This window comes from Rhinoderma darwinii, chromosome 2, assembly GCF_050947455.1.
Source record: "Rhinoderma darwinii isolate aRhiDar2 chromosome 2, aRhiDar2.hap1, whole genome shotgun sequence".
Classification (NCBI taxonomy): Eukaryota; Metazoa; Chordata; class Amphibia; order Anura; family Rhinodermatidae; genus Rhinoderma; species Rhinoderma darwinii.
This window is the reverse complement of record NC_134688.1, coordinates 94,285,373-94,307,681: the sequence shown is the minus strand read 5'-3', so window position 1 is coordinate 94,307,681 and position 22,309 is coordinate 94,285,373. Positions and strand designations below refer to the sequence as shown.

At 43.4% G+C, this 22,309-nt stretch overlaps 1 protein-coding gene and 1 long non-coding RNA gene across 2 annotated transcripts in view; one reads left to right on the top strand and one right to left on the bottom strand.

Moving 5' to 3' along the window:
• LOC142742320 (uncharacterized) overlaps positions 1 to 22,309 on the bottom strand; it is a 102,846-nt gene that overhangs the window by 75,930 nt on the left and 4,607 nt on the right. The window contains exon 2 of the long non-coding RNA XR_012881350.1: positions 9,415 to 9,480. This is a non-coding gene — a long non-coding RNA (uncharacterized LOC142742320). The remainder of the gene's footprint in view (positions 1 to 9,414; positions 9,481 to 22,309) is intronic.
• LOC142742318 (thiol S-methyltransferase TMT1A-like) lies at positions 777 to 22,062 on the top strand. Its single transcript, XM_075851925.1, has 2 exons — positions 777 to 1,588; positions 21,729 to 22,062. Exons 1-2 carry the CDS (start codon positions 1,091 to 1,093, stop codon positions 21,966 to 21,968), a joined length of 738 nt encoding a protein of 245 aa, XP_075708040.1. The 5' UTR covers positions 777 to 1,090; the 3' UTR covers positions 21,969 to 22,062.

Here is a 22,309-nt window from a genome sequence, read left to right as displayed (position 1 = left end):
ATTGTAACTGCTGCCTGTGTGGTTCTCTAATGGAAATAAAAAATAGAGCCTGATCGACCGGTTGCAAAGATATGAATGTGATGCATCACATTTTTTGTTTTGTTTTTTTGTTTAAAGAGTAACTGCACTTTCATCAAACTTTTGATCTGTCATAGAGACAGATCAGAAGTTAAAGGGAACCTGTCACCAGCATTTCACCTATTGAACTTTACTTATCCCTCACTGGCCGCTGTTATCAGAAGTTCATTGCCATTATCCCCTCTCCTAAACTCCTTCTCCGACTGTAAATAACGGCCTGCAAACATTTTGCGCCTTTTATCGTAATAATCCGGTGTCCCTTTGTACGCACACACCGGAAGAGGACATCAATGCACAAGTGCGGGATTTTGTGTTCTGGGGTATGGCAAAGAGCTGTCAATCAAAAGTAAGGAGGCGGGGTAAACTCGGAAAGACTTGAGGAATGAAGATCTGACTCTTTTCAAATGAAGATCTGACTCTTTTCAAATGAAGATCTGACTCTTTTCTGCTCATTAGCATACGGTGTGGGAACACAAAAAAACTGAATACTAAAGCTACAGAGCTGACTAAGAAGACAATTATAGGTTATATAGAAATTATTTTTCACTCACTACCATCAGGTAATGCTGGTTTAATGGGTGAAATGCTGGTGACAGGTTCCCTTTAAGATCAGTTGGGTCCGGGTGCTGAGACCCCCATCATCGCTGAAACGATGGTGAAGAAGTGCTCAGCTGAGCTTCCTGCATCTGTGCCTGTGATCGGCACTCCTTGTCAGCCTGAGAAACGGCTCACATAGATAGAATACATCTCTCACTCTACAGATTACTGCTATTATCATAGCATGTATGTATGTCTACAGCGTCCTTGTTGGCTAATAAAAAGTCCCATGTTTACTTGCTTTAGGTGTTGTGATTTCCCTGCTGAGTAGAATTTTCCATAAATCCTGCTTTGTGCTGCCCTCCTCCCTGTTTGTAGAGTTGGGGGTGGATCTAGGAAAACTTAATATCTGCCTAGGAATACAGAGCTGGGCCTCACCCTGAAGTCACTCGCTCTGGTCACAGCAAGCAACAACATGTCTGGGATTATATTACTTTTGCAGTTTATAGCGGCTGTCATCATGCTGCCTCTTCACATCCTTAATTTTCTTGGCTTTTGGGATGCAATTATAAAGAAATTATTTCCTCTCTTTTATAACAAATTGTGTGAAACATACAACAAATCGATGGACGAGCATAAAAGAGGAATCTTTAGCAATATCTCAGACTTTTCAGGCCCCTCCAAAGAACTCCGGCTCCTAGAGGTTGGCTGTGGCACAGGTGCCAACTTCAAGTTTTACCCCAGTGGCTGCAAAGTGACTTGCCTGGATATCAACCCAAATTTTCAAAAGTTTCTGAGCAAAAGTCAAGCAAAAAATGACCATCTTATATATGAGCGCTTTCTGCTAGCTTCTGTTGACAACATGACGTCTGTGGCTGATGGCTCTATGGATGTCGTTGTTTGTACCTTGCTGGCTTGTTCTGTGCCTAACATACCAGCTATACTGAAAGAGATCCAGAGGGTTCTCAGGCCGGTGAGTTGCATTTTATTTGTATTGGTGTGTATTTTTTGTCCTTTTTATTTACCACAATAGACGCTGTATAATAAATTTGGCTCATCCTGCTAGACATTTTTCTCTTCCTTCATGGCTAGAGTTCTTTACATAAATATTTTGCACCAAAAGAATGTTGCATGCGATTAATAAATCTGGTGCATTATCTGACTCCTTTTAGCCTCACTGCTTTTTCAAGACACTTTTCATTACTGTCTATTGCTGTCCTTAGGCATAAAAAGTGTATAAAACACAATAGAAATTTGACCCAAGGCATGTACACCAGTTTTTGTATGTGCAATTTGAAACCAAATTTGGCACATTGTGCTTTATAACTCTCTCTCAATGTATTTGTTTTTCTAAGAATGCTAGAATTTTTTTTTTAAGAATTTAAAAGCTGTAGGTAAACTTGTATAGTTTTGTAGTGAAAGTGTTAATAGCAGTGGGTTAAAATTTGTATATTTATAGTGTACCTAACATTTCAGTTGACTTTTCAGAATAAACCATATGTGTGTACATAAGGAATAACACTATTTCTGGCCATTATACATACCTCCCAACCGTTCCGTATCCAGCGGGACTGTCCTAGATTCCGGGTGGTGTCCCAGCAAGCCGGTGGTGTGCCCCGCTTTCAACGCAGATAGAGTTTAAAGGAAAGGTGTCATTAATTTTTTCTTCATTTATGTGTTTTTATTTAATAAAATATTATATTTTCACACACAATGTTTTTTTTTATTAACACTTTCTTACTTTACTGGGGGCTGCCATGTTTTCTTTCATCTGTGTATGTGTCTCTTCACGACACATACACAGATGGAATACGGCAGCTACAGGTCAAAGGACGGGACCCGTTCCTTACATCCTCTGCTTCTGCAGTCCCGCTCTTTACTGCGCATGTGCAGTTCAGAGCGACCCAGCATAGAAGCTGGTTTGTAGGGGGAAAGTCGACGCCATTTTGAAGACTGGCCGCACTGCAGGTAAGGTGCGTGTGTCTCTCTGTGTCTGTCTGTCTGTCTCTCTCGCTCGCGACCCCCCCCTCCCTCTCCCGACACCCCCCTCGTGACCCCCCCTCTCTTGGCCCTTTTGCACACCTGCTGTAACTTTGTGTGTGTGTGTAGAAGAGCTGTGTGTGTGTAGTGTGCGCAGCAAAGCTGTCTGTGTGTGTAATGTGCGCAGAAGAACTGTGTCTAGTGTGCGCAGCAGAGCTCTGTGTGTAGTGTGCGCATCAGAGCTGTCAGAGCTGTGTGTGTAGTGTGCGCAGCAGAGCTGTGTGTGTAGTGTGCGCAGCAGAGCTGGTTGTGTAGTGTTCGCAGTAGAGCTGTGTGTGTGTGTAGTGTGCGCAGCAGAGCTGTGTGTGTGTGTGTGTAGTGTGTGCACTAGAGCTGTGTGTGTGTGTGTAGTGTGTGCAGCAGAGCTGTGTGTGTGTGTAGTGTGCGCAGCAGAGCTGTGTGTGTATGTGTAGTGTGCGCGTGTGTGTATTGTGTGCAGCAGGGCTGTGTCTGTGCAGTGTGCGCAACAGAGCTTTGGCCTATTTTTGTGTAGAGTATGCATGGGTGCCGCTGATCCTTCATAGCTGCTGTGACAACTTGGGGTAAGTTAGCTCACAGGATCGCCATCTCCAGGTTAAGATGGTTGGCACACTCAAGAATTTTCACTCCAACACAGAGGATTCGGAATACAACTGGCCTCAACCAGCTTATTGTCTTCAATACAGCAAGCAGTTTTACAAAACAGTTCAAAATAAACGCTAGGCCTTCCAGCCGCTAACTAAATATACAGCTTCCCTAGCTATCAGGGTGAAAGGCCTTCTGCCCAGCACCTCACAACAAACATATGTTCTTACCAAAACTTCCACAGGCTAGCAATACCTGTCTTCCTCAGACTGGGAGCATTGTGTGAATAGATCCCACCAGGGGCGTAACTAGGAAAGACTGGGCCCCATAGCAAACTTTTGACTGGGGCCCCCCTCCACTGGGTATCACACAACCCTCCCCCCCTTGTAGATAGTGCCTCCCTATAGATTCCACCACACAGCACCCCCCTATAGATAGCACCATACACAGCCCCCTGTAGATAACGTCTACAGAAGTGGTCAGGATTCTGAATAAACATCACGTCCTGGCTGGAGGTAATGTATATTCATTGTCATGACACTGCAGTAACGTTATTGTGTGTTTATGTGGCTGCACATAGCGATATAGCTATATGCTGTATAAATGAATGGAGAGAAGTGTATAACGCTGATTGGTCAGCGTCATACACTTCTCTCCACAACGCCCACTTAACTCCGTCAAAAATGATCGTTTTTCTAAATAAAAAACACTGCTGTAATCTACATTACAGCACTGATCACATCATGTACAATATAGGCCACTTATAATGTGGTGACAGAGCCTCTTTAACAGCTGGCAGCTAATGAGACTCATAAGGCAGCCCAAACCCCGGACTGTCCTGAAGACGGAGTGGAACTTTTACTATTCTCTTCCACTCCAGCAACCCAGACCTCTTAAATATATAATTCTGGGTCCAAATCCTGCCCCTTAGTATGTCGCTTCTTTTTCCCGTGAACCGGTTTTACCACTCGCAGGAAAAAAACGCCTCCGCCTCACATTGAAATCAATAGGAGGTGTTTTTGGACATTTTTTGGCGCTTTTTCCGAAGTGGTTTCCACGTCAAAAAACGGCCGAAAATGCCTCCCATTGAGACCGGCTCGCAGGAAAAAAAAAACGACATGCCCTATCTTCGGCCGTTTACTCCTCTGACCTCCCATGGACATCAATGGGAGGCAGAGAAAGCATTTTTCGCTGTTTTTGCCTGCGGTGCTCAATGACCGCGGGCAAAAAACGCTGTGAAAAATGTGGCAAACGGCGTGCAGGCAGATCAAAATCTCCAGATGGAATTTTGAGGCAGAATTTTCTGTCTGCAAAAAAACTCAGTGTGAACAGGGTCTTACAGTGAAGCAATGCCACACAGCCCCCCTGTAAGCAATGCCACACAGCCCCCCTGTAGGTAATGCCACACAGCCCCCTGTAGATAATGCCACACAGCCCCCCTGTAGGCAATGCCACACAGCCCCCCTGTAGGCAATGCCACACGGCCCCCCTGTAGGTAATGCCACACGGCTCCCCTGTACATAGTCACCCCCCTTCCTGTAGGGGACGGCTCCAGAAGTCAATCACTTCACTGTCTATATATGGACAGTGAAGTGAGCGACTTCTCCTGGATTGGAATCCCTGGCCACAACGGTAGGCATTCCCTTCAGAAGTCCCCGACATCACTGTGTCCATATATGGACAGTGAAGTGAGGGACTTCTCCTGGATCGGAATCCCCGGTCACAGCGGTGGGGATTTCGCTTCAGAAGTCCCAAACGTCACTGTGTCCATATATGGACAGTGAAGGCAGGGACTTCTCCTGGAGCGGAATCCCCGGCCACATCGTTGGCTGCTGTTGCCGGGGATTCCGCTTTAGGAGCAGTCCCTGACTTCACTGTCCATATATGGACAGTGAAGTGAGGGACTTCTCCTGGAGTGTAATCCCCAGCCACAGCTTCAGCAACGCGGTCAGGCTCCACCGCTTTTCGCATGTTTTTTGACGCGCTTTGTGTATGCTGTTTGCAAGTTTTTTGGTGCATAATTAGGACTCCCATTGACTATTGGAACATTTGGCGTGTTTTACGTGCAAAGGAATTGACTCAACACTTCTTTATTTACACAATGCATTTTTTTAAAACGCGTGTATAAAAGGTGTGGTGTATGTACTAACAGCACGCTTTACCAATTATGTAAATTGAAAGCGTAATCAAGCGTTTTTTGATGCGGTTTTTGGCACGTAAAATGCGCCAAAAAAACACGTCAAATACACGCCGTGTGAACCCGTCAACTAAAAAGTCATTTACCACAGGGTCTCCCTCTTAACTTTCATCATTCTTAGCCTTTTGGTATGTTCTAGAGCTTCTACCAGCTGCATTGTAAAAGCACTCCCAAAATGGGAGCCGAACAATGCTTAGCTATTTGAAGACACCTTTTCCTCGTTTGTAGCCAAAATATGGAGAGGGGTGAGTCTCCCTCCACATTTACAGCAGCTGTGAGTCAGAGTGCTTTCCCTTATTCACCTTGCTGTAATTCTTGGAAGTGCTCCTTCTGGTGGCCAACATAGGAAAACATGTTAAATTATTATTAAATTTTTTATATTTTCCACCTTGTGGAAGAAAAAACAAAATACAGCAAAAAAACATAAAAAATATAATAAAAATAAGTAACTTAGTTTAAAAAAAAATTAATTTGCGACATATTCCCTTTAATCCAATGGTGAAGCAGGGAGTCATCAGCTCCCTGCTCCAGCATTCACTATGTAACGCCGCCTGTGTGTGGCCTGGCGCAAGTCACACACAGCACAAACCGGAGGAGCAGAGGGATCTCCTCCACTCGTCGTGGGAACAGGGTTAGTTGAGTATTTGCTTTTATTAGGCACTATGGGGGCATTATACTGGGTATGGGGGCAGCTATGGGGACATTATACTGTATAGGGCAGCTATGCAGGCATTACACTGTATGGGGCAGCTATGCAGGCATTACACTGTATGGGGCAGCTATTGGGGCATTATACTGTATGGGGGCAACTATAGGAATATTATACAGTTTAGGGGGCACTATGGGGGTATTATACTGTGTGGGAGGCACAATGGGGCATAATACTGTGTGGGGGCAGCTATGGGGTCAGTATACTGTGGGGGGCTCTATGGGGGGCATTATACTGTGGGGAAGCACAGTATGTGTGGGCTGAACAGGGTGTGTATGGGTGGGGTTTAACAGAGAAAAAATTTGCTTTGACATGCTTTGCATCTGTTGTCCCTTTTTGCAATACTTGAAAGTTGGGAGGTATGAGTGTATGATTTGTATATGGCGTTATTTAGCAGTTTTCCCCTCAGCAGGTTCTATTTCCAATCTTCAGTTGTCTCAAGCTAGTGGGAAGAGCCTAATGGCTATCATGTCTTTTATATATAGCACATATAGAATAGGAGAATCCTGCTCTCCTATCCCTATCACACACACACACATATATATATATATATATATATATATATATATATATAGCAACAATTCCAAAAGACAAGACAGCACTCCAAATTCAGTGATAGATAGGATCACTTTTAATCACCTCTTGCAACGTTTCAACCCTGCTCAATGGGGTCTTTCTCAAGAAAAGACCCCATTGAGCAGGGTTGAAACGTTGCAAGAGGTGATTAAAAGTGATCCTATCTATCACTGAATTTGGAGTGCTGTCTTGTCTTTTAGAATTGTTGCTGGCTATTTGAGACACTGGTCGAGTGTCTGAACAGGAACCTGTGCACCCGATACCACAATTACGGTGCTGCTTCTATTTTGTTTTATATATATTTATATATATATATATATATATATATATATATATATATATATATATATATATATATATATATATATTAATTAGAGATGCAGCATATAGGAGATTACACAGCAGTACAGACCAGTGTAGCTGAGAATCCAGCACTGGTGTCAAGTAGAAAGCTTTACCATCATGTCTGTGTGTTTCTCTCTGCTCCTACTTCCTCCCCCTTCTTACCCCTCCATAGATATACATGCAGCGTGTGTGTTGCTGAGTCACACTCTCTCTGTGCACCCTACTCCTGCTCTCCCCTCTCCATAGAAAGTTATAGCCAGGTAGTGAAGTGACAGACACCCACCTTCTGCAGCCCCTCTGTAACCAGGGTCAGCCATTGCTTGACAAACAAGGTGGGCAGAAGATTACAGGAAGGGAAACACCTAGTGACAGTTACTTCACACAGTATTTGCATGGATAAAACAACAAAATGTTAACAGTAAGGCCGCATGCCCACTTCAGTTTTTTCCTTCAGGGTGCTATCCGTTTTTTTCATTGATAGCACCCTGACTTATTCATTTCAATGGCCCCACGCACACTTCCGTTATTTTCACGGCTTCGTTGTTCCGTTCCGTCAAAAGTAGAGCATGTCTTACTTTTGTCAGTGATTCAGTGACCGTGGCGCCCAAAGAAGTAAATGGGTCAGTAAAAAAAACGGACGGCACACGGAAGGCTTCCGTGTGCCATCCGTTTTTGACGGATCCGTTGCCCTAGCAACGGCAGGGCGTGCCAAAGTTCACAGACTGGAACATGTGACAAGTTCAAGATTTTTAACGGAAACACGAAAGCCAAACGGAAGCACAACGTCCGTTTAAAACGGAAACACAGAACGGACACAGAGTACATACGGAAACCACATGGATACCATAACGGACACACGGATCCGTGAGAAACGGCCGTGAAAACGGTGATGGAAGTGTGCATGAGGCCTAAGTAAATGACAAAGTTGTTTTATATCAGATATACTATTAGCATAAACTTTTGAAAAGTTAGTGTTCATTTAAAATTCAGTCCCTCAGTAACATTTCTTCTGTGGGGAGAACAATGCTTGTTGATATACAAAACCATATAAATTGTTGGTACTCATTTCAGTCGCTGAAAAATTCTGCAACAAAATCTGCTGTTTGTGACTGCACCCTACCTGCCTGTTCACATCTGCTTTCAGTGTTTGGGTATGTTCACACGCTTAACAAAAAATGTATGAAAATACGGAGCTGTTTTCAAGGGAACACGGCTCCTGATTTTCAGACGTATTTTTTAGCAACTCGCGTTTTTCGCTGCGTTTTTTTACGGACGTTTTTGGAGCTGTTTTTCTATAGAGTCAATGAAAAACGGCTCCAAAAACGGCTCAAGAAGTGACATGCACTTCTTTTTCGTGGGCGTTTTTTTTCAAATCGGAACAGAACGCCGTGTTTCCTATTGAAATCAATGGGCACATGTTATCGGTGCACGACAGAAATATTTGAGTTTAATTTGTTCTGTGGGGTTTCCGTCAGGGTGTCCGTCGTTTTACTGGAAACAATAGCTCAACATGCTTTGCTATTGTTTCCTGTATTTTTGGCCGGATCTGTAACGGAGGCCCCTAACAGAGCCTCCAAAGCAGATGTGAACAAGCCCTTACTGAGTGAAGTGTTTGGCTGGATTCACACATAGCGTATTTGTTGTAGATTTTATTGCATTTTCTTTTAACCATAGCCAAAAGTGGATCCAGAAGGAAGGGGAAGTATCAGCATTTCCTTTAAATTTCCCATCCCTTTTGAAACTATTTCTTGCTTTGGCTGAAAAATCTGCACAACCCTGAGTACTGATCACTCAACAATGTGCCAATTTTTTCTAGCAGATCACAACCAGTAATTGAAAAACATGGGAATCTTTAACACAGTCCATTTTGCAATTGCAGTCCATTAAGCACGGATATTTCCCAGTGCCCCCGTTCAGCTGCATAGGTCACAAGTTATGTAAGGTTGTGGAATATGTTAGTTTTCCATCCAATGATGGTTGGTTATATTCTTGAGTATTTCCATTTTGGATGTTTTGCTTATTTATTTTTTTTACTGCTCTTTTTGTTTTGTATTAAAGTTTCTGTTATTTTTAATGCTTGAATAGGAGATTCAGGTCATTGATCACAAACAATGGGAAAACTTTCAGCATCTCTTTTAAATTTGCCTGCAAACTAGTGACACAAATTCATGAAACTCAGTGAACACCGAAACTCCTACATTTTAGGCTATGTTCACACAGGGCGGATACGCTGCGTAAAAGCACGCAATGTATCCACCCAATGTGCCGCAGGGAATTCCAGCAGAAAAACCACACCAAATTGTGGTGCAATATTCTGTCCGGAATGTCTGTTGCGGAAAACTGCACAGAAAAAAGTAAGGATACTTACAATGGTGATGCGTCCCTTTGTCGTCCTGACGTCAGACGCTCTGCAGCCCTAGGATGACGTTTCCGCCTGAAGGAAGAAACACAGAGTAAGTATATATAAAAAAATAAAATCGGAGTTACATTTTTTGCAGCAGAATTGCTGCGATTCCGGCGCAGAAAAGCAACATCTGCTATTTGTTGCGGGGTTTACCTCCCTATTGAATTCAATGGAGAAATCCTGAAACAGATAAGCAGCGTTTACACAAATACAATTGGCATGCTGCGGAATAAAACTCTGCACCGTATGTCAATCTCTGAGAGTTTTTTCCGCTCAGCATTTATGCAGCATGTGGATGAGATTTCAACTCTCATCCACTCTGCTGCTACTGTATTATGCTGTGGATTTTCCGCAGCAAAATTCGTCACGGAAAATCCACATTGTTTACAATACATGTGAACTGACACTTAGGGCAGATACAGACGGACGTTGCATTTTTGCGCGCGCAAACAACGCTGCGTTTTGCGCGCGCAAAAACCATTTGACAGCTGCGTGTGTCATCCGTGTATGATGCGCGGCTGCGTGATTTTCGCGCAGCCGCCATCATAGAGATGAGGCTAGTCGACGCCCGTCACTGTCCAAGGTGCTGAAAGAGCTAACTCTTTCAGCACCCTCGACAGTGAATGCCAAACACAATATCGAAAAACCTGTTGAAAAAAAGAAAAAGTTCGTACTTACCGAGAACTTCCCAGCCGTTGCCTTGGTGACGCGTCCTTGGTGACGCGTCCTTGGTGACGCGCCTCTCGACATCGGGCCCCACCTCCCTGGATGACGCGCCAGTCCATGTGACCGCTGCAGCCTGTGCTTGGCTGGAGCTGTCACTTGAACTGAATTGTCATCCCGGGAGGTCAGACTGGAGGAAGAAGCCGGGAGTTATCGGTAAGTCAGAACTTTTCTACAGGTTCATGTATATTGGGATCGGAAGTCACTGTCCATGGTTCTGAAACAGTTTAACTCTTTCAGCACCATGGACAGTGACTATCTCCTGACGTCGCGTACCGATAATTTTTTTGCCGGGTTCGGCCAAAACGAGTTCGGCCGAACCCGGTGAAGTTCGGTTCGCTTGTCCGGCTTCGCTCATCGCAAAGACACTCCGTTTGGATGTTCGGAAACAGAAAAGCACGTGGTGCTTTTCTGTTTACATTCATCCTTTTGACAGCTGGTGCGCTGTTTCAGTCGGTTCGCACTGAAGTGCTTCCGTGCAACCTGCGTGGTTTTCACGCACCCATTGACTTCAATGGGTGCGTGATGCGCGAAATACGCAGAGTTATTGAACCTGTCGCGCTTTTTGCGCAGCAGACAAACGCTGCGCAAAAAGCACGGACTGTCTGTACTGCCCCATAGACTTGTATTGGTCCATGCGTGCCGCGTGAAAACCACGCGGCCCGCACGGACCGAATACACGCTCGTGTGAATCCCCCCTTAGGGGTCAAGGTTTTAGACGCACGGCTATTCACATGCAATTTGACAGCCAAGTGGAACAGGGTCAATGCCCGTCTTGTGGTGCCTTAGGCCAGAATCAAACACACTGTTTTGATGCAGTTTTTTGAAAGTTTTTGGCTCAGACACAGGAGTGGATACAAAAGAAAGGAAATGCATTAGTCTTTTCTTTATATTTCCTTAATTTTGGATCCACTTCTGGCTTTGGCTCCAAAAAAATTTGCCAAAAACGCCATTAAAAACTGCATCAATACTGTGTGTGTGATTATGGCCTTAGGGTGAATTTACACACGATACGTTGTGTTGCAGTAATTTCTGCGTCTGAATGTCAGTTTCAATTATCTGAGTGGAACTTGCAGAAATCCATCCATGTACTGCAGAAACAACCCTATTGAGATGAAAGGAAATGATTTTCAGTCGCAGATATGGTTGCAATAAAATCTGCAGTACGTGACTCCACCTTTAGGCCGGGTTCCCACGTAGCGCAACGCTGCGCAATTTCGCAACGGAATTCTGTACGGAAATTCCGCAGCATTTACAGTAGAAGCAAAGTGGATGAGAATAAGAAAATCTCATGCCCACGCTGCGGTAAAAAAATGCACCATAAACATTAACAAATTGACCTGCGGTGCGGAATTGGAATCCGCAGCATGTCGATATATGCTGCGTTTCCTGTTGCGGGTTTTCCCCATTGCATCCCATGTGACCGCTGCAGCCAATCGCAGGCTGCAGCGTCACATGGCCTGCAACATCATCTAAGGAGGCCGGACTACGCGCAGAGAAGAGAGAGGGGGTAAGTAGTTCGAAAATCATACAACTATGTGGTGTGGTTTTTCGGACAGAATGTGCTTTGGATTCCAGGTCGGATACGCTGCGTGAACTTTATGCAGCGTATCCGACCCATGAGAACCCGGCCTTAGGTCTTGTTCACAGAGTGCAGATTTGCATGTATTTTTTAAAGGGGTTGTCTGGGTGTAATGTCCCCAAAACATTACTATAAAAATAATGTGTTGTAATTGTATTTTATGACCTTTTTCCAACTATTAGGTACTGTCACTTTAAAAAGTAAATGTGAATTTGCAATGCACTGTTTTACAGCTTATACAGGAGTGTCAGATACGGGGAAGTTTCCAGAAGCTGGAAGGAGCTTAGGGGATAGAGGAGGGTCCTGAGGCAGTTGGAGAAGTCAGTTGAGGAGTAGAGTGAGAAGAGTGAGGAGAGTGAGCAGTTGAGGTAACAGCAAACTGGAGTTGCTCCTGGGTTTTATCCATCCTAGATCCAGAGACAGGCTGCCTACAACATCAGGCCATAGGAAAGCTTGCAGAAGGAAAATGAACAAGCTGAAGAGAAGTAGTTCTTAGAAAGCCATTTTGGGATTTTGAACACCGCCACCATGTATGTTGGTGAGTCTCATCCTTCATTATACTAGCCCTGACTACCCATGATAGAGGCAGAAGTAGCACAGGCCATTACAGAGATTGGCAGAGATTGGACAGATACTGCATTGCCCGATTGGACAGACACTGATTTGTCCCGCATACTATGGGGTCAGCTATGCCCTAGAATTGCCGAGGGTAGGATCAGAAGAGGAGCAGTGAGGGAGGGTCGCCCACTCCTGCGGATTAAATGAGAAGCAAACAACTTCGGGGGCTGCATTGTATTGGAAGAATTGAGTTTTACTATATGGAATTGTGCCTCCATTCTATGTGGAAGATTGTAACCGCCATGTTTGATGCTGAAGTAAATTGTGCCGCGAGCTAGCCTGTTCAACTACCACCTCAACCTCCTGTCTTATGCTGTAACCAATGTAACCATCAAGCGTATTGTGCCCAGTAAAATCTACTGTGAAAGTTATTGAACCCTGTCTCCTGGAACATCTTTATTTCGGGGTACACCAAATAACACCCCAGGGGACAGAGAACAGTGTATCCCGTAAACACCACTTTTATTTCACTGGTTCCGCGGCCCGAGGAGCGGGAGAGAGAGAAAGGGCGCCGCCGTGACCGAAGGGCGCCATAACCAACGCCAGCTCCTAGAGCCCCCCTCCCTCCGCGACTCGGCGCCCGCGGTTTACCACATTTTTCCATCTGCAAAACACATGAAAATAGCGCAGGCTGCGTTATTACAATACTTTCTAATTTTATATAGTTAGGACTAACAAGAAAACGAAGAAACTCCTGGTGGAGGCGCTCCTGTGTTGTTTCTGTCACTGTGGAAGGTTCAAATGGTGAAGACAACTCGAGTTTCAGGAAAAATAAAACATTTTATTAAAACTGTCACAGCGGGGGTTAAAAGTAGTAAAAGAACTGCAACACATTTCAACCCCGAACTAGGGTCCTCATCAGGCATATAAAAATAGACATTCCAAAGCTCGTATTTTATATGTCCATTTTGATGGCCCAATGGAGTAACATCAGCTTAGTATTACAAACTGGAAAAAATGTGCGTGTTCGGTTTTGATACAGGGCCCGGCAGACAATATAACACCATGTTAGGTTTAGATACAGGGCCCAACAGACAGTATCACGCCATGTTAGGTTTAGATACAGGGCCCAGCAGGCAGCATCACACCATGGTAGGCTCAGATACAGGGCCCAGCAGACCGTATCACTCCATGGTAGGCACAGATACAGGGCCCAGCAGACCGTATCACACCATGTTAGGTTTAGATACAGGGCCCAGCAGACTGTATCACTGTAGTATCCTGAAGTCTGGGCCTTATAACCTGTGTCATACACTACAATCACACATGGTAGGCTTAGATACAGGGCCCAGCAGACAGTATCACACATGTTAGGTTTAGATACAGGGCCCAGCAGACATTATCACACATGGTAGGCTTAGATAAAGGGCCCAGTAGACAGTGGACACTTTTCTGTTCATTCACTCCTATTCATTGCAGCTGCAATAAAGCACACCCACCCTGCTGCACAGTCTATACAGACTATACAAGAATGAAGTGTGTGTCTCCAATACAGTAGACTCTCCCCCCCAAAAAATGTTAAAATAAGTGTTTTCATTTTGAAAAGTTTCTAAAAAAAAAGGGATGTGGCTACAAGGAGTCGCAAAATGTGCCAGATTTATTGACCGTGTGCGCAATTTTTTTGCCTTAACCGCTTCCCGACCGCTGTGTATCTACGGCCAGCGGTCAGGGTCCTTAAAACCCGTGCCATAGACTATTTACGGCGCGGGTTTTAGCTTGCTGCCCGAGCGATTGGGCAGCTGAATGTCTGGACTCTAGCAGTCAGTGACTGCTGGGGACCCTGAGGAGAAGATAGAAGGAGCTTTCGCTGCTTCTATCTTCTCTGATCTCTTCTACAACGAGCGCTGTGTATATCAATAGAGGCAGCGGCAGCGCCGCTGTCTCTATTGGTCCCGGTGATCATGTGACTCGTCACATGATCGCCGGGTGCCGTTAGTGGCAGACTGCTGCTGGGTCTTACTAGACCCAGAACAGCCCTATTAGGCCTCATGCACACGACCGTAGCCATGTGCACGGCCGTGATTTTCGGGTCGGCCGGGGGCGCAGTGTCACCCGCTATGAGCTTGGACCGCAGAACACGGCCGTAATAAGACTTGCCCGTTCTTTCTGCGGTCTAGGCTCCAGGCCCATGCACGGACCGTGGAAACCACGGTCGTGTGCATGGCCTCATAGGAATGAATGGGGCCGAAATTCTGCCGTGGCTTTTCGAGGGAATTGCGGCCACAAAAGCACATTCGTATGCATGGGGCCTGAGTGACAATAGTCACTATAAGAGGGCTGATTTCCCCTGTATCTGGGGCTGCTGTGCAGCCACAGTTACAATGGAAAAGCATGGTGTAAAAGAAGAAAGAAAACAAATATAAAGTCCCCCAAAGGTCTTTTCTGACAGACCATTGTAATAAAAAAAGAAAAGAAAAGTAAAGTGCAAAAAACGTCATAATAAATACACATAAAATACCCACCCCAAAAAAAACGTTCATCATTGTTGTAACGCTAGCCCTGAGCCAATTACCCTAAAATAGACATGTAATATATTAAAATTTACGGTAGACAATGACGATCACAAATAAGAGGTCTATTTTTGGGTAAAACTGTTATTTTCAGAAAAAAAATGCTAAAATGCAAAAAAGGATCTTTTTTTACTATTATTTTCAAACTTTAAGTCTAAAAATTCTAAAATAGCAAAATGGATGTATATAAAAATTATTTAAAAAAAAGAAACCTGCATTGTCTATGAGAAAAACATCGCAAAAATCACATCGCTAGCCCAACAAATAAAAAAGTTATAGCCGTTAAACTAACGAGTGCTAAAAAGGGCTAAACGGTGTCTGTTCCTGAAGGATCAAAATAGCCTGGACCTGAACTGGTTAAAATATTGATGTAAAGAAAACCAGCCATAAGGTAGCGTAAGGAAAAGTGTCTAATATGTCTAGCAAGATGCGCCAAATTTATCATACAGCATGCTCCATTGTGGTAGATTTGGCGCCACTTCTGCCTGTTTGGTCTAGTTTTCTCCACTCTACATTTAGGACAGAATAAGTAAATCTCCTCCATTGTTTCTCTCATACAGAATCCATTTAATTAATGATACTAAAATGGAAGATTAGAATATGCAGTCCAGTTCTGGGCTCCAGTTCATAGAAAGGATGCCCTGGAGTTGGAAAAAATACAAAGAAGAGCAACGAAGCTAATAAGGGGCATGGAGAATCTAAGTTATGAGGAAAGATGAAAAAAATTAAACCTATTTAGCCTTGAAAAGAGACTACTAAGGGGGGACATGATTAACTTATATAAATATATTAATGGCACATACAAAAAATATGGTGAAATCCTGTTTCATGTAAAACCCCCTCAAAAAACAAGGGGGCACTCCCTCCGTCTGGAAAAAAAAGGTTCAACCTGCAGAGGCGACAAGGCTTCTTTACTGTGAGAACTGTGAATTTATGGAATAGCCTACCGCAGGAGCTGGTCACAGCAGGGACAGTAGATGGCTTTAAAAAAGGCTTAGATAATTTCCTAGAACAAAAAAATATTAGCTCCTATGTGTAGAAATGTTTCCCCTCCCTTTTCCCAGCCCTTGGTTGAACTTGATGGACATGTGTCTTTTTTCAACTATACTAACTATGTAACTATGTGGATTCACTTTAAGGCTGGGTTCACACACCCTATTTACGGACGTAATTCGGGCGTTTTAACCTCGAATTACGTCCGAAAATACAGCTCCAATGCGCCGGCAAACATCTGCCCATTCATTTGAATGGGCTTTATGATGTTCTGTGCCGACGGTAATTTTTTTTTTACGCGCGGCTGTCAAAAGACGGCGCGTAAAAAAGAAGCCGGCGTCAAAGAAGTGCCTGTCACTTCTTGGGATGTAATTGGAGCCGTTTTCCATTGACTCCATAGAAAAACTGCTCCAATTATGTCCGTAATGGACGCTGCGAAAAACGCCTGCACTTGCCTCTACGTCTGAAATTCCGGAGCTGTTTTCTCGTGAAAACAGCTCCGTAATTTCAGGCGTATCGGACGTGTACATGTGAACATACCCTAAGGCCTCGTTCACATGGAGTTTTTTGCAGGACGAAAATTCTGCCTCAAAATTCCGTTTGGGATTTTGAGGCAGATTTTGTCCTTCCTGCACGTCGTTTTCCGCGATTTTCACTGCGTTTCTTGCCATTGAGTGCTACGGGCAAAAAACTCCGCAAAATACACTTTCTCTGCCTACCATTGATGTCAATGGGAGGTCAGAGGCATAAAAGCGCAAAGATAGGGCATGTCCCTTCTTTCTCCCGCGAGGCGGGAAATCAATGGGAGGCATTTTCAACCGGTTTTTGACGAGTTTTGCAGAGCGGTTTCCGCTCCAAAAAGCTCGTCAAAATACTCTGTGTGAACAGGCCCTTACACCTGAACATTTCATAGCCCTACAGCTGTTCAAGAAAATCAGTCAGCAGAATTGTCCGTATCACTGTGTACACCGGGGTGCATACAAGACATATGCTACAGAGTGGTGAAAGGCATTTCATATTTAGTTATATCAGACACATATTTTATGTTTCAAAGATCTATTCAGGGAGTATGACCTTGAATTTGAACTTACAGACTCTATACCTTAAGGCCGGGTTCCCACGGGTCGAATACGCTGCGTAAAAATTACGCAGTGTATACAACCTGGAAGCCACAGCACCTTCCGTCCGAAAAATCGCACCACATTGTGGTGCCAGCACCCACCTACATGCGGTCTTTCGGATGGAATTTCCGCTGCGTAAAAAAGCAGTCATACTTACCCCCTCCCTCCTTTGACGTCCACTCCGGCCTCCTATGATGACGTTGCAGGCCATGTGATGCTGCAGCCTGTGATTGGCTGCAGCAGTCACATGGGATGAAACTTCATCCCAGCAGGCGGGGCTGCACTCAAAACAGAGGATGTGTGTAAGTATGAACCTTTTTATTATTTTCAAACCAAATAAAGCTTCTTTTTTTTCTGATTTGTAATTTTTGCGGCCAAATTGCAGCTTTTCCACCGCAAAATTTGCAACATTTGTTGCGGTTTTTACCTCCCAATTGAATTAAATGGAGAAAACCTGCAACACAAAAGCATCGATTCCGCAGCGTAAACATATTGCAGATTAAAAAAAATGCACAGAAGGTCAATTTATGAACGGTTTCTCGATGTCCGCTGTGTGTGTGGATGAGATTTGTTCAATTCTCATCCACTCTACTGGTACTGCAATTCGCTGCGGATTTTCCGCAATGAAATCCGTTGCGGAAAATCCGCAGTGTTTACACTGTGTGCCCACTGTGTCTCACAGTGCAGATTTGCTGCAGATTTTGCATGTATTAAAATAGAAATAAATATAAAAGTATTTTTAAGCCAAAACCAGGAACAGAACCTAAACAGAAGAATTATATAAAGAAAGGTCCTATAGGTCTTCTCTCCTGGATCCAATTCTGCAGCAAATCTGCACTGTGTGAACAAAGACAAACTCTTCTACCTCAGGTGCTCTGTTACTTTGAGCACCTTAGTGGCCAGGCCTATTATCAAATATTCATTCACTTTAATTGTACAATATTACGCACTCATTTATGGTATATGCTTTTATTTTACTGTACGGCAGGCATTGGTTTTGAAAGAGTAAATCAACCTAATTCCTCCAAATAAAAGTCATCAAGCCAATACAGACTCAGGCCACATGCACACGACCGTGCCTGTAATCACGGTCCGTGATTACGGGCACGACAGTCATCCACATTTGTTGGACCGTGCTCCCATTATAAAGTATGGGAGCACGGTCTGTAAAATGAAAAAAAGGACTTGTCCCATTTTTTACGGAAGGTTTCTACGGCACGGACACCTTCCTGTAAATATTCGTGAAGGTGTCCGTAATTACAGACCGTAATTTAGGTCCGTAATTACGGACGAAATCTACGGTCATGTGCATGGGGACTAAAACTTGTCTAAAAAAAAATCAAGTCGTCACACACCTTCGTCAATGGAAAAACAAAACAGTTATCGCTCTTGGAATGCGATGACAAACAAATGGACTAAAATAGAAAATGTATACATATTTGGTATCACCGTAGTCCTAATGACCCATAGAATAAAATTAACATGTTGTTTAAACTGCATGAAAAACTGTGTAAAAAAAAACTGTTGCGTGACATTGAAAAAATGCAAATTGTCCCGCAAAAAACAAGCCCGCATATGGGTATGTCATGGTGAAATTTACACAAAAGTTATGGCTCTTAGAATGTGGCGATGAAACAAAAAAGAAAATAAGCGTTGCGGGTCAAATCCAGGGGGCTAGGGGTATTCTAGTCACTAACATCAACAAGATAGGTGATACATTTTAGATCAGTGGTGATCGATCGATGGGCTCTCCATGGATCGTTTTTAACAAGGGGAACTGTCCTCCCTCCTTACCAGGGCAGCAGTGGTGGGAAGCAGTTGTACAGTGCAGTGGCCAAGCATGCATACCTATGCCACATACAACCCTATAGAAGGTAAGGATAAAGCCAAGGGCCCCCAAAGCCACACCCCCATCGGAACCCCCACAAATCTAACATTCATCACCTATCCTGTAGCAAATCATACATGGGCCATTCACTGTTGCTGGCTAATGCCATTACTCCCTACGGTCCAGGGACAGGACTTTCTAGTGCTTGTTGCACTTCCCCATGTCTTTTCCATTACTTGTAGGAGGGAAGGGTGGCATGACATTCTAGCCAATTTTCTCTCAGATGTATCCTGCATGCAGTAGTAAAAAATACTGCGGATAAAGACAAAAGTATAGAGAAAATAAAATGTGCTGAATGGTCAATGAGCTGCTATATTGATTATACTGATTAGCAAAGCAGTAGTTTCAGTGCCGTCTGTCCGTTTGGAATAAGGGGCTTACATAAAAAGGGTTTTCCAGGATTACATTATATAATTACAAATCCATGTGAATACTCTAACTAAATATGTTGATAAAGTGAGGGGGTTGCTCAATTTATGTATATGAAATAAATCCTTAGATGTATGAGGGATGGAGGTGGGTAATGGATCTAGTGGACTTTACTGCAAATACATGGTAGGGTTGCCAGCCTATGTACATTGAGAAGTGTTTATGTGTGGAGGGGATCGGGGTGGAGGAGAGATTGTTTGAGATATATATATATATATATATATATATATATATATATATATCCCTATCTATCAGTCATAACATTAAAACCACCTACCTATTGCTGTATAGGTTCCCCTAGTGCCATCAAAACAGCTCCGACACCACATCATAAATATAGTTTACAAATACAGGATAAAGATACGAGAAAAAAGAAGGTAGGATCCAGCGAGGTATAATAATGTGGGGAAACTCGGTTTCCGCTTTATTGGATCATGAACAATAAATAACGAACACAGGAAAAGAATATTATTGCGAGGTGGTTTGAAATGGCAGGTATAAAGCAGCCTACGCGTTTCGCGCACGGTCTGTGCTCTTATTCATGGCTAGTTCACAACTAGAGAGAGAACTAGCCATGAATAAGAGCACAGACCGTGCTCGAAACGCGTAGGCTGCTTTATACCTGCCATTTCAAACCACCTCGCAATAATATTCTTTTCCTGTGTTCGTTATTTATTGTTCATGATCCAATAAAGCGGAAACCGAGTTTCCCCACATTATTATACCTCGCTGGATCCTACCTTCTTTTTTCTCGTGTCTACTGCCGCGTGCCGTCGCGGAGATCCGGGCGAGACCTGAACACAAGAACATGGAGCTGGTGAGCTGGAGGTTTCCTCCTACCCCCCATTTTCCTTTATCAATTTCTGTGACAGGATAAAGATATTATCTTACGTAGTCATTGTATGGGACACTTGTCGTCTCCATCTTGCTTGGCCGTGGATGTGTATTTCATTGTCGGAATCAGTGTATGTCTTTGGGCGTCTCCCTGGATGACTCCTCCCCCCATGTCTATGGCCTGATGAACACGGCCGTAACCGTGTGCACAGCCTGTCGGCCACGGAGTGTCATCCCTTGGCCGTCCACAATTCACGGACCGTGCACACATTGATTTCAATGAGCCCGGACCGCAAATCCGGACCGTATAATGACTTGTCCTATTTTGTGGTCCGGGCACCCGACCAATGACTGGCTCCCGGCTCCACGGTCGTCTGAATGGGCCCATAGAAATGAATGGGTCCACAATACATCCACATATTTGCGGATGAATTGCGGACACAAAAACACGGTCGTATGCAAGAGGCCTATTTCTGTCTGTCATAAATAACCCACAGTATAGGCGTGTCTTAACATTTATGTGGCATTTGTGTCTACGATTGTAAGAATTACAAATGTAATTTCTCATGCATTACTTTGGAAATAGAAATAGCTGATATATATTTTGCTTAACTATCGACGTCAGCATTATGTATCTTTAGTTCTATTGAACAGCATTTATATTATAACACAATATATTTAAAAGAGACAGGATTGTCGACAGATCTATCTTTCATATATACACATACATACATACTATGCTGACCAATAGGAATAACCTTCTTAAATTTGACAGCAGTGACCCTAGACGAATAGTAAGGTCACTTCCATACAGTCAACTTCTTAAGGTGAGAAGGATTATAGATAAGAGGGGAAAAAACAATATTCGTCTAAATAAAAGGAGTGAAAAATGTACTTCCAGAGGTTAGTTCAACAATATAAAAATAAGGTAATGTTGTACAGCAGAGAGTGGCTCCTTTCTGATCAGAGAGCCGGAAATAAACAACATATGCGCAGAAAGGTACCATTTGTTTCCACATATACAAAATCTAGAAATGAAGTAGCTAGAATTATTCAGAAACATTGGCCCATTCTGCAGAGCAATTTAAGACATGCCACCTCTTATGTCATATAAGCGTTCCAAAAATATGAAGGACAGATTAGCTAGATCGGATCTAGGTACATCCATAAAGCCAGTGCAGACGTTTTTAGGGCCACAAAGAATGGGCTGCTTTACTTCTTACAGTCTGTGATGTTGAAAAATAAGAAAAAAGTTTTTCAAGGCTCACCACTACTGCCGCGGGTCTCCTGTGTAGTGTTCGGATTTACGTCCTGGCTGACATGTTTTCATAGGAAAAATAGAAGTTGAATCCAGCGCTTCAGAGTGAAACGTCCAATCTTTATTCCTTATCAATTAAAAAATTGTACAGCGACATCAGGGGGTGGGTGTAAAGAGCCTACGCGTTTCTGACGGTTCCTCCGAGTCCTTGTACAGTGCAGGACAGGTTATATAATATGATGTCCAAACATCCATATTAGGTTTGGATTTAATGCCGTATGACCTACTATTAAAATGTTTAAATATCTATCTCTTGTTCTAGGGTGGAGCTTTCTACTTCATTGAACACGTGGCCTCCACAGATGAATCCAGCTGGACTGGTTTTTTTCAGAAAGTCTTGAATCCCTCCTGGAGTTTGATTTTTGATAGGTGTAGCCTAAGAAAGACCACATGGAAAGACCTGGAGAATGCTAAATTCTCAGAGTTGAACCTGCGCCACATAACTGCCCCCACATCTGTGAAGCTGATTGGTCCTCATATTATTGGATATGCTGTGAAATAAATACATAAATTGTATCACTATAGTGGGGCTTATATTAATTTACAAGATTTTCCCATTGACGCCATTGATGCAAATAAATGTTATTACAATTCTTTCTGTATGTGTTATTCAGTGTATGTTGTCTTTTTTGTTTCTTTAAGTATTTTATTTGGCTTTTTTTTTATTCTGCTTGTAGACCTACAAACATAGGAGTTATCTACAATGACCAGTAAATGCTTTCTATTGTTCTACATCAACTAACCAACTTTTCACTAATATTGTGTGGTAACTATAGATAAATTTCCAAATAGAAATAGTAGAACCTAAGAAATCTACGAACGTGGAAGGGATTCTGAGTATGT